The sequence below is a fragment of the Myiozetetes cayanensis genome, unplaced genomic scaffold (genome assembly GCF_022539395.1).
Source record: "Myiozetetes cayanensis isolate MyiCay16 unplaced genomic scaffold, myiCay2020 scf2-11, whole genome shotgun sequence".
NCBI classification, from domain to species: domain Eukaryota; kingdom Metazoa; phylum Chordata; class Aves; order Passeriformes; family Tyrannidae; genus Myiozetetes; species Myiozetetes cayanensis.
In genome coordinates, this window is record NW_026087411.1 from 68,028,799 (window position 1) to 68,041,477 (window position 12,679).

Below are 12,679 nucleotides of genomic sequence, written 5' to 3' on the forward strand. Positions count from 1 at the left end.
AACTACACTATATCTGAATCTGAAGTCAGAGTTTATTCATGGTGGACTTCTTTACATCCCTCTGTACAGAATTTGTGGGCCCAAAACTGTGCCTACAGGTATGTGGATGTTAACAGATCACCAAAACACTTCATTTTACCCTCAGTTATCTGTGGGCTGCTTCCTTCATTGACCATACCTTCAATCAGAAAGGAACGGATGGAGCGAGTGAAAATGAAGGAATCCACTCTCAGAATGAAGCCCGATAAGCTGATTTCCATGGAGATTTAAGAATGGAGCCTGGCAGGACAATGATGCTACCATCCCCTGCACACAGGACCTCTGAGGGATAGGCTGCTGTCCCCTTGTCTGGAGTGGTGGACATTAGTATAATTATACCCTGACTTCATCCTGAAACCTAGCAAGGGTTACTGTCTTGTCTTTTTGAGATTGTAGCCATAAAATTAAGTGAGCTGTGGGCAACATATTCTGCTCGCTTTCATATACACACTGCAAGCCTTGTTACCAGGGCCTCACAAAGCATCTCTTTAAAAAGGAATACAAGATGCTCTTTGTAAATAAAAGTTCATGAGTCTGAGGAATGAAGTCATTTTCCAAAATCGCAGTGAACGATATTCTTTTTCACGAGCCAAGGAGAAGCTGAGAGGTGGGCTTGAGGGAAAGGAACTGAATGAAGCATGTTAGAGAAACCACTTAGACCTCTTAGCCCATGGCACAGCCAGGCTGTCTCCCTCCTCCTCCTCCTCCTCCTCCTCCTCCTTCTCCTCTTCCTCCTCCTTCTCCTCCTCCTCCTCCTTCTCCTCTTCCTCCTCCTCCTCCCGCCCACAGCCTCCCCTCCCCCGTGCTGCAAAGAAAGGTTCTTCTAGCTAGGTTTTTTAATAAATGTGGCACCTTTCTGCCTTCCCCTGAATAAACTGGTGTGTTAAAAAATAAATAGTCACGAGAGTCAATGATTTGTGTGGAGAGGTCGCATGGAATTGTAGGGGGGTGGTGTAGAGGGGGAGGAAAGGGTGACCTCACTTTCTGAACGGCAAAGTTTGAGTGGGAGGGTCTCAACACGAAAGGTAAAAAAGGGAATGATGTGAACATGTGAAGGAAGCCAGAGCATTGAACGGAGCGTCAGTCTGTATCCTGACAGGGCGAGATAAGGTGGCTGGGGAGCCAGCGGTGCTTTCCTGGAATACAATCTCTGTTTGACACTCTCTGCTTAAGCACTGCCCATCTGTATGTTATTGTGCTGGAGCCTCTAGGGAAAAAGAGGAGCCACAGGCACGGAGAGTGAACGAGGGAGGCAGCAAAAAGCGTTTTTCTTGCCTTCTTTTCCTTTTTTTTCTCCTTTTTTTTCTTTTTTTTTTTTTTTTTTTTTTTTTTTTTACCCTCTATTAAATTGGGGTCTGGTTAGACTGCCTTGAAGTGCCACATCTGGAAACTGAATGCTGAAAGAAAGTTAAAATAACTGAGGCACCACTAAGCCAAGGGGGGCTGATTGCAGAAGAGGGTAAACAATTACTGAGACGCTAGAAGACCACTGCTGGATGTAAGGGGAGGAAATGGCTTTGATCTCCGCCTGGCCCCTCTTTTCTCCTATATTATTCTTTTTGAGATGCTTGTCCTCCAGCACAGCCTCGAGTGAGGGAAGCATTTTTCAGTTTGACATTGAAGGTAGCTCAGCGGTCAGCACGCAAGAAGCCACTGATATCAGAGGGCAGCAGCAGCCAGTAGCTACTGGAAGTTGGGTGACTTTTGCTGAGGTACAGTAACTCCGTTCTCTCTCTAGTGTCTGCACTTTTCTGCTTTCATCTGTCTGTATCAAAGCTCCCATCTGGTTAACGTTAACTTAATCATTCGATCCTTAAAGCAATACAGGAGGATTTGGGGCGGGGGGTGGTGGTGGGGGAATGTGGGGCGGGTGTAGGGAGGGGGGTGTCTGAGATGTTGCATTTCGGGACTGCAGAGATACAGTTCAGACTTCAAAATGTACACATGCCCTGCCTGCTGTGAGCAGACAGCTGCTGTACTTTGCACTGAAGCTGGCTTAGCTTGCCTCTGACTTTCCTGCCAACATAACTAAACAGGCCTGTCCAAACAGCTATTTTACAAGAGTTAATTGTCACAAGACTTTTCTGCTTGCCTTATTGTAATTCCCGCAATTGTAATTCACTTCAGTTTTCTGAATGAGTCTGTCTTTTGATGGTAAACTCTGTACTGTAGAAGTGTATGATTTTGCCTCTGAATGCCATTTGCCTCCAAAATCTGAAGTTTGTTTTTGCGGTGAAAGCAGTGGATGATAAATCAAATGCATCTAGGAAACTACCTACAGAGAGCACACCTGCAGAGATTTTCAAAAAGTGTGAGGTTGGGATTAGTGACAAATGAAATTAGAGAGATCTGAAAAGCAATTTGATGACGGAAAATTTTCCTGCAAACCCTGTGTTTTGAGATTGATTGATACTGCTCGTTCTAGCGAGGCTGCAACAGGAATGAACTACTCAAAAACATGAGGAAACAATAATTACTCGAGCATACCCTGTGAGAGGGAGGGAGGATGGAGTGGGGGACACAACACAGTAATATGTCATGCGTGGAAGATTCAAAGTAGGAGGCCAGTTGAGTTCCATAAGGTCATGGGAAGGGAAAGAGTAGTTCTTCTAGCATAACATCCAAAAATGAGGTAAGATTAGCACAGCTGTGTCACTGAGACAATATCAAGATCGCAATCTCCGATATCACATGGCTAATTTTCCACCTCCACTCTACTTGCCAGAATTCACAGCCATGGAAATAAATTCATAAGCCCTTCAGATAGCCAGGATTGCTGCAGGGCTGGGCAGATCTCATTTTCCTGCTCCAAGCAGCTGGACATGCTCAGGAAATGCCTGCCTACCCTGCCAGCAACTTGGCACAAAACATGACCTGTGTGAGAAAACTGGAGGTTAAACCCTGCTTTGCTCAGCATAAGGAGCCAACCCAGTTCTTGGACAAGCTCCACGATGTGAGATATACAGATCTTCCCTCTGGCCTTAGATCAGCCCTGGGAAGCTGCATTGCCACCTGTTGCTTGGGAAAGTCCCAATCAACCTGATTTAAGAGCTGGATGGGCTTTATAGCTGCTTTTCACACGATAAGGGGCATAAGTGGTTATTAGTCTTTCTTGATACAATTGTGTGGTATGGTGTTCCCAAAGACACAGTTCCCATTGCTTCACAAAAATATATTGGACTTTACCTTGGGAAAGTGCTGTGAGATATACTGGAATGGCAGGGGAATGACACTTTAGTCTCCTTCGAACATTTCAATCCTCCCTAAAGTTTTGTTTGTTCAGTCCAGCCTGATAGGCTCAATAACTGGTGTTCACCCTGGCAGTTTACTTCAGCCCCTGCAATGGCAGCATTTAGTCTCTAGATACGATGTTACTACTGGATGACTATGCTTGATGTGGCCATGTCAAGGCTCTTGGCTGCAGGTTGCTGTGGTTTCATGAGAAGGGATCAAGGATTTCAGGACCCTTTGCTAGTTGCGGATTTCAGGACCCTTTGCTAGTTGCAGATTTCAGGACCCACCCCCATGGCAATTTACAAGGAGGCCCAGTAGGATGCTCTTTTGGGATAGGATTGACGGCTCTGTAACATTGAGAACCTTCTTATCCATTGATCCATGCATGTGGTTGGTAACAGGATCTGGGGAACAGGCTATAAGCCTGGAGATTGATGTAGGGGCCAGAGAGTGATGGTCTGGTTGTCTCTCCCCCAAGGAAGGAACATTTCTTTTGGTCTTCGGGGAGCTTCTCTCTCCCACAGGTCACCTCTCCTCCCTCAGCCTTGGGAACAGGGTTTATCCCAGCAGGTTTGAATTAGCCTCTTTCGAAGCCCGAGTTCTTAACCCGCAGCTCACAGTGAACCGCAGAGTAAACTCCTTTACACAGCGCGGTTTGATTCAGCTCCTTCCTCTAAATATTGACTCAGGCCTACAGCTCTCCCGAGCAGACAGAGGCTGTTAGTCACATCGAACAGTGCCAAGTTATACAAAGGGGGCAGTTTCATAAGGCAGAGCTGCAATGGATGGGGCTTCGCTGTGGTCTGTGGTGTCATTCAGCTGCAACATGAAACACACCAGTGGGAGTTTCTGAGCTGTAACTGCTGGGATGTTCTTAAATCCCAGTAAGAGTTTGATCTTAGGAACCTACAGAAGAACAGGAGATTCCGATTATTGTAAATACATAATAGTGAATATTTCTCAGCTTTCCACTCCTCTTCCTTCTCCATGTTTGGCAACCCTAAACTGAGAGGAACTGGGAGAAGTGGTTTAAAAAATCAGAAATAATGTTGATGTGGAGCCTTTCTTTTCCCTTTTTTTTTTTTTTTTTGTGTGTGTTTGGTTTTGTTTTGGGTGGTTTTTTTGTTTGTTTTGGTTTATTTTTTTTTGTTGTTGTTGTTTTTTCTTGGAATTGAACGAAAACCTCTTAAAAGCAGAGAGAAGAGAATTAACTACATTTTCAAGGCTATGTTATTATGCTGTACCTGTGCATAGACTGGACCATGGGTTTGAGTTACACTTCAGGCAACGTCTACTACCTTGGTGCCCTGGTTCTTAATCATTATACAATGCAATACACCTAACCAAATTAGATACATAAACTGTTGCTAGATGTTTCAGTCAGAGCCATGGACTGTCTTCAAGTATAAACCCAAATTCCCCATACAGTAGTGGAGATACTAGGTTTTTTAAGCCTTTAATTCCTAATGGTCTTCCCCGGAGACCTTCAAAGGAGCCTTTTCCTCCATAAGGACTTTTTTGAATGCTTGCTTTAGGAAAGCTTTATTAATCAGCTAAAATTCCAGGGCATAAAATGATGTTTAAATTAACTGGACTAGATTGTACACAATGAAATGTTGTGTAACCTATGTAAGGAACACTGTTAGTGACCACCATTAAATAAGATAACTACCTCTTTGCCACTTGTTTCAATAAAAATGCTTATAAATTGATGAAAATTATTCAGAAAAGTATCATGAGAAGGATTACAGTGTTAGGAATTGGAAGATATCTGAGAGACTCTGCAATCCAATTTGCCTAGCTCAGAAGGAGGTTAAGAAAAAAACCTGAACATTGTGTAAGAATATACGCAAGCAAAAAAAGTTTAATAATAGACTTAACAGTCTAACAAATGAAGGTCTCAACATATGCAACAGCTGGAAACTGAAGGTGACCAGGTAGAGACTACAAGTTAGTTATAAATATTAATTTCAAAAATAATTAAGCACTGGAGATGTTATTAATTTATGTTGGTTTGTCTGTCAAGGGTTAGATAATATGAAAAGCAGTCTCAAGTACTCAGTTGCTTGTGTGGTATTTAAGAAAACTAAGTTCCTTGGCTAACAAAGACAATAAGAAGAGGCTGGGAACATGTTACAGTGCCAAATTCTTATGTCTATGGGGAGACAGTCAGAAAAGGAGTGAGTATGGAGTACTGAATCCAGCTCATCATTGCAACACAAAAGCAGTTGGTAGCATGAAGCCAAAGAATAATTTTTCCAAATAAGGATAGATTAAAATATTTTAGAAGGAAGATTCATCAGAGATGGAAGTGTCGCATTTAAAACTGACAGGCACGTATCAAATGAAAGCAAACAAGCAAGTGGCAAACATCAGAGATCTTTGTTTCAGCATTCCACTCACTAGCTTGGACACAGGAGAAGGAAAGGGAATGGTAAGACACTTCCAGTTTTGGTGAGGCACAGGGGTAAAACTGAAAGCCAGAAGTAACTTCTGAGAACAATTATATCCCACTATCAAAAACATGCCTCTAAATTAAGAGGCAGATCATATATTACCATTTGGGTCTGAAGCCTGTCATTGTGTTTGTAAATTCCACTGACTTAATGGATTTTGTTCCCCAGTAGGAACAAAGTTTTTACAGAGTCTAAGGTGAGAATAAGCAATGGTACAAGACTTCAAATACTGGAGAGTATGGCAAATGATTCCGTGTGATTCACATTGGGTAGTTACTCTTTTTTATGTAAAATGAATGTAAGGTGGCATCCATTAAAATACTTATTTCATTGTGATGTAAATGACTACTACAGTTCAGAGACCAATATGCGAGATGAGCGTGGGAAGGATTAGGGAAAGGGAAGAGAGACATTCTGTGGAGACGCTTGCCAAGTTAAAAAAAGATAATCTCAAATGTCCTCTATGGAAAGAAGAAGTGAAGCAAATACTGGGAAAGGAAGCAGGAAGAAGAAAAAAGAAGATGAAAACATTAGAGCAAGAATGAGATAATCAAGAGACTTAAGAGTAAAGAAAAAAATTAAGTAGTTGGGATAGGGCAGGAAGCCAGTTCCCAGAGTGAAGGAAGGCATGATATTGTTGGATGGATGGAAGAGGAAAACTGTTTCCAGCATCAGTGTTTTTGGCTCAGGGGAAAGGCAGAGAGGCAAAAGTCCTTTAAAGGAAACAATTATCACAGTCAAGTCAAAGATAGCCATTTACTATAAAAGAAAGTAAAAAGCAGAAGCTATGTAATGGAGCTTGCACTCCATTAAAATGGCATGTTTGACAACCATTTTCTCCCATTTCTACCAGTAGCTGCTGATCAAAAGAAAGAAACAGTATTTGAGGTGCTTTCTTTCTGGTTCTCTAAAGTGATAAGCAATAATCAGCATGGGACCAGTGATGAATGGTGACCTCTCTAAAATGGCTCAGTTAAATATCTGAAAAGAAAGCTGTCATAAGCCCCAGCCACTTGTTAACAAAGACTCTAAGACTCAAACTATCACCAAATAATCTTCACCCCTTTCCACCTTAAAGGTTGGAACAGAAAATCTTGCAAACTGTTGACAGAAACCATAATTTGATCCTTTCTTGTGGCATTAATCTGTTCAAAGCAAACTAGTACTATAAGAAGTAGCAGACGACCTAATCCTGAGATGTGAGCCAAAAAGGTTTTTAGCTTGACAGAAACCTTTATATTCTTTTAAGCTAGTAGGAACTCCATCTACTTTAAAAATGCAGATCTTTAAATTAACTCACTTCAGATCCTCAAGGTTATGTTAGGTTAACTCCCTCCCATAATGGGCAATTTGGATTTCTAGCTGCTGTTTTTTTCTGGTACAACAAGGTTATGTTCTGAGAAACATCTATTAGTGGGGAGGAAGTTTTACAGCAGATGTTTGTGATTCCAGCTTAAGTTTCTCATCAAAGCTTTAATGAAAATCAGCTGCTTGGAGTAGCACCACCAGGCCCTAAACCTTTTAAATCTTAGGAAACTGAAGCAAATGGAAGCACAGGACAGAGCAGATGGACAGTGGGAAATGTTCTCCATTTCAAGAAGGTGTATAAAGCACCAGAAAATACAATTTAAACTCTGCAGCAGTGAGTTCCCACAAAGTTTTGGGCAAGTACCAGCAAAGTGCCCCAAAGCTTATTCAGGGCTGTGAAAACCAATAAAAGGCATTTCATGCCCACTCTTATTCATAACATGGGAAGCAAGGAAGGAATTAAAAGTCCAGTTTTACAAGGGGGCCCAAGAAGAAATAAAAGAATTGCTCTCTGAAGGAGAACTTGGCCTGATTTAAACTGATAACAATTAGAGCTTCTAGTGTTAGAGAGCTGTATAAAAGAGGTCTAGTTTCTAAGTAATGTATAACCAGCCACTGATAATTTACAACTTACTTCTGGACTTGGATTTCAAACACCAAAATATAGACACCCTTGGGGTTTGTATTTTAATTGGTCCTCTTGAATGTTTGGATCTGATCCCAGTCCATTTTCACACACCACCATGACCTGGGGTTGTTTGCGTTATGCATCCTAATGCAAGATTCAACAATTGCTGAATAGCATTATATATAAAGGTGTTAGAGCTCCACAGTTTTTGAAATCTAATTCTTTATCATAAAATTAACTCAGAGATTTTCCTGACTACCAGCCGGGATACATACAGTGTGTACTTGACAATAGAATCAGAGACTGACTAAAATGCAGTAAATATAATCTGGCTTTGTCGTTCCTGTTTAGCTGTATTGTGTGATTCTTTACGTAATTCTTTTCTTGAAATAAATACTTCATAAATACTAAAACTCCTTTTTTTTTTTTCTATTTCATGACAAACTAGCAAGAAACAGTGCTAAACCCCCAGCATTCAAAAGCCAAAGAACTTTACAAGACTGTAAGAGCAACTAAAATTTTCTTGTTTAAGTCACGACATATGGAAGCCAGGGAGCATGAGAAGAACTGACACACTTGAATGTTAATTTGAAACATAATTTCATAATTACTGAATAAAAAGTGTCTACCTGGATGAACAACTTCCAATATGCTCCTGCTTCAATAGCCTTTTTTAGCTAAAACTGTAAGGCTCAGAATCATTGTTTGACTCAGTATGTCCAACAAAATGAATAAAAATTAACTCATTTAGCCTTTCACCACTGCTGTCAGGTGAAAAAGTAGCTACACAGAACTAGCACCTAAACCAGATAATTTCTGAGCTGTGTAGTACCCTGTTACCACCCTACAATGCATCCTTGTAGTGTTTTATGAAAGGCCTTCTAGGTGGCAAGAGATTAGCAGACTTTTCTGCCAAGGCTAATTCAAAGCCAGTATGTCCCACAGTTTCCCATTGTGGTTTTCCACGTCTGAGCCTGGATGATAGTCCTTGGAGAGCCACAGAGAGCCTGATATTCATGACTCCCTTGTGCTGTTCTCCCCATTCCTGACTCCAGGGACCCTTCCCCAAAAGCACTTTGCAGAAGCAAGCATTTGTCTGGATCCAGTATCCAAAAAGTAAAATAATAATAAAAGAGCTGGCAGAGCAAAACATTCCCCAGCCCTCTCTACCCTGGCTATTAAAATCTTTCCTATCCCAGAAAGGCTAACAAAGCCTGGCCCACCAAGGATTGGCAAGGACTCCAGAGCACCGATACATGGCACAGATCCATTCAGAGGGAAGTGGACAGGTGTTGAAGGTCTAGACATGGTTTAAAGTGAGGGGGAATTTGTATGCTCTACTCAGCTTTTTGCAAGTTTGTGGTTTTCTGGGGCTCTCTACTTCCAGTTAATGGCAAGGATTGTCTGCAAAAATTCAGTAGGGTCTCTAATGCATCCGTTAGTTAACATTTAAATCAGCTGGAAACAGGGGTTTGGTTGACAGATTTCTGTGAGGCATGAGAAAAGAAATTGTTGAGTTTTTCTCTTGAGGTATCTATTATTCCCCTTGTTTGAGTCAACAAAAAACTAATTTCTTCATTATCAGACTATACCTATCATGAAACAAGTCAGAGACTTGGAGAGATCAAGGTAGGGTTACCCCTTCTCCCGAATCCTGGCTTTTCCTCTCTCCTTTCGGAGCACAGCCTCTGACCATCTTCATCCTGAATGTAAGATACGGAGCAGTATCACTTCCTTCCCATACACTTGCAGAGTGGTGGGACAATCAAGGGGGAAGCTCCACTCCTGAGAACAGCACCTTCCCATCAGCCACCCTCAGTGACTGCCTGTCTTGTTCATAGTTGGTCCATCCTTGGGAGGCAAACATGGGTGAAATCTCTTTGTCTTCATCTTTTAAGACGACTTGTGTTTCATTCCAACAGGATTTTAAATTGATGCTATGGCTATTGGGTCAAGCAGATCACTGTTTTTCTCTACTGGGATTCCAAGATTGCAGAGAGCTGCAAAACCAAACCAGGAAATACTAGAATTCAGAAGTAGGGGAAATTGCTGCAAAAGGGAAATCAAAGGAAGCTTCAGATTTACCCTCTCAGTTTTAACAGCGTCTCACAAGCACAGTCACACCCACTTTAAAGCCCACTTTTCTTTTTCTTCCCTTGAAAAATTTTGTAGCTCTCTGAAAATCTCTCAGGGAGCGCTGTAGTTTATCGTCTGATTATGTTTCACTTATCGGAGGGACTCGAGAAGAAAGTATGACTCAGAATGTACATTTCATTTGAGTGTTTTGTGGGGACTGGGTGGAGGGTGGTTAATAAGGAAACAGAGCAGATTTATCCCTTTTCCTGTAAATTGAGTAAAGTTGGCATTTTGTTTGGAAGAGGAAAATCAACTAGCTACCCTTTCAACTGCAGATTTTCTGTTTCCAACAGTGAGGGTCCGTAAGAGTAAGTTTTTCACTCAGTGGCTGTACTAATAAGTAAATTAGTGCAGAGGCTGGTATTAATCTCTTAGTCAGTTTGCAGACAGCTAAAACATTTTAGCCCTCCCCCTTTTTGGAGAAGAATGCCTTTTAAGCACAGGCTTTGTCTTTCCCACTGTATATGGAAAAAATGACTATGCAGTTCTATGGAGAATGCCTAGCTGAGATATGTTTATGTTGGATCCAACCCCATCTCTGTTGCTGAATGGCAGTTTGTTTTCCACTTGAACTGGGGAAGGGATAACAGTCTGGAAACTTTTTCAGCACAGGAAATTTTTAAAAAATTTAATACAATTACTTAGGCAAGGTAATAGATAATGTTGTTCAGCATAAAGCCATCTGGCTTTCAGTTGTTTCTTGTTTTTGTGGGAGCCACCATCAGTCTTGTCACTACTGTAGTGGAGGCACACACAAGCCCGTTCAAGAATATAGAGGGTTAAGAAAGGGGTTACTTTTCATTTTTTTGCTGTTGCTCATGCTGTGCTTTACTTACTGGTTTGGGGATTACCCATGTGCAATTAGCCATATTCTCTCTCTGTCTGACTACTAGCACTATCTACTATGCTATAGAAATAAAGGTAACATTTTTTCTGTGTCTTCCTATCAGCCAGATTTTATCTAGAATTGTAGCAACTGCTTTCAGTCATGCTAGTTTTAGTTTTAGCAGTCTCTGAGCTTTGTGTCTAAAACTTTGGGAATATGGTTTCCATCAACATCATAATCTGTCCTTTATTATCATCAAAAATGAGCTTCTATTTTGGAAGCTGATGAGTTGATAACTCCTCAGGTAATACGTAAATAATCCCAATTATTAATAAGTCAGCAAGTGAAGTTTTCAAGTTAGACTGTTATTAAGATCTTGTCTTGTGTCTCTTAAGACAATCACAAATTTTCCATAAATTCTGAGGCAAGCTCAGCTCCTCTGTATATATAAATGATGGAGAACTTGTAGTGTTTAATTGTTGCTTAACAAAACAATTGGAAAACCAGACTAAATTCAGTCATCAGATATATTGTTCAGCAGCTGCAGACCGGCCAGACATGGTGAGAATGGCTCCTGATCAGCCGTAGGCCTGTGCTCTCAGGTGGGAGCATCACTGGGGGATGCAGACAGGGGGGAACAATACTGATATTCATGCACAGAACATTCATTTACTGAAAAAGATTACAGATTCACAACCACTGTCACTGCTTTTTTATTATTTTTTAATGTTTGAAAATTCAAATTACTGAGCTTCATTAAAACACATTGCTGCAGCTCTAATGAGCATTTCATATCGCTTACTTAGAATACCCCATTACTATATTAATTTTCCTAGATCTATGGCAAATGCACTCACTGAGGCTTTTCCAAGGAACCTATCTCACTGCAGAATTTAATTTTAATAAATAAGAATATGCAAAAATACTGGGAGGTTTCACTGAATGACTAGTTAAGCAGGAAAGAATTTGGGTTTACATTTGCAAGTTAAATAACCAAACAGAAAGCTTGTTAGTGTGTAATTCACACAATTGCTTTAGTTCACAGTCTCATTAAATGCAATTAGAACCGAGCTACTTGTCAAGATAAGTGGATAAGAAAAGATTACCAGCATTGCGCCCAAAACTGTTCACCAGCTTCTGGTTAATTCCTAATTTACAACATCAGTGGAACAGTGGAAGTAATAAATATTTCACAATTAACAACATCAGATATTTAAAAGAACAATATAGGGATTTAACGTACTACACCAGGGTGCTTATTATAAAACTATCATGAACATTGGTTTGGAGAACTAAGCTAAAAAATGTGTTCCTCCCAGGAATGTTTACAGTTTTAAAAATACATTTGAAATTGCAAATGGCTAATTTGCATGAGGTTTCTGCCCTTGAAATGGTAAATACCATAAAGTGGCTTTTTGCATACAGACAGTACTCTAACAACTGTAGTGTCCTATTAAATGTGGTAATTAACTGTCTAGCTATGATGTCACACACTGAATTAATTTCTTCAGAAATAACAATTAGTATGTGACCTTTCTAGTTCAGAAGAATTTGATACTGTAGACCAGAGGTAATGAAGGCTTACAGAAATTATAAATAGACCTTGGAGGCCTAGGGGAAGCTGGTGAGCAAGCTTCTTTGTATTTAATTCTCTAGTTCATGAGGCTTCAATGCTCAGATAAACTTAGCAAAAATCAACAGAGAAGAAATAAAATTGCAGAGCAGACTTTTGCTTGTATGTTGTGGAGTACCTCATGGTGTAGAGCAGTATTGCTGTCCATCTCTATCTACAGTTACTTTGATGGTGGAGCATGTCTGGTGAACAGGTGGGTTAAGGACTTCTGAGGGACTCAGAGGAAGACAAAGATTCCTCTGAAATGTCACTTCATAGGGATTTATAGGTTCAAGTACAAAGACAGTCTTTAATATGTTATTACTCAAGGTCTGGAAATTTAAAATCCATTTATTTCTTGAAGTGATAACTTAGAATGAAGTATGACAGCTCCAGGGCATTTTATTTTTTAAATTAGTTATATTTTAACTTAGTGGTTG

The 12,679-nt window shown here is 40.6% G+C and overlaps 1 protein-coding gene across 2 annotated transcripts in view; it reads left to right on the top strand.

Moving 5' to 3' along the window:
- The first annotated feature begins 1,368 nt into the window (after positions 1 to 1,368).
- LAMA4 (laminin subunit alpha 4) overlaps positions 1,369 to 12,679 on the top strand; it is a 100,991-nt gene continuing 89,680 nt past the window's right edge. For both annotated transcript variants that reach the window (XM_050315857.1, XM_050315858.1), the window contains exon 1: positions 1,369 to 1,751. In XM_050315857.1, coding sequence (XP_050171814.1) covers positions 1,551 to 1,751 — 201 coding nt within the window. In that variant the 5' untranslated portion in view covers positions 1,369 to 1,550. The remainder of the gene's footprint in view (positions 1,752 to 12,679) is intronic.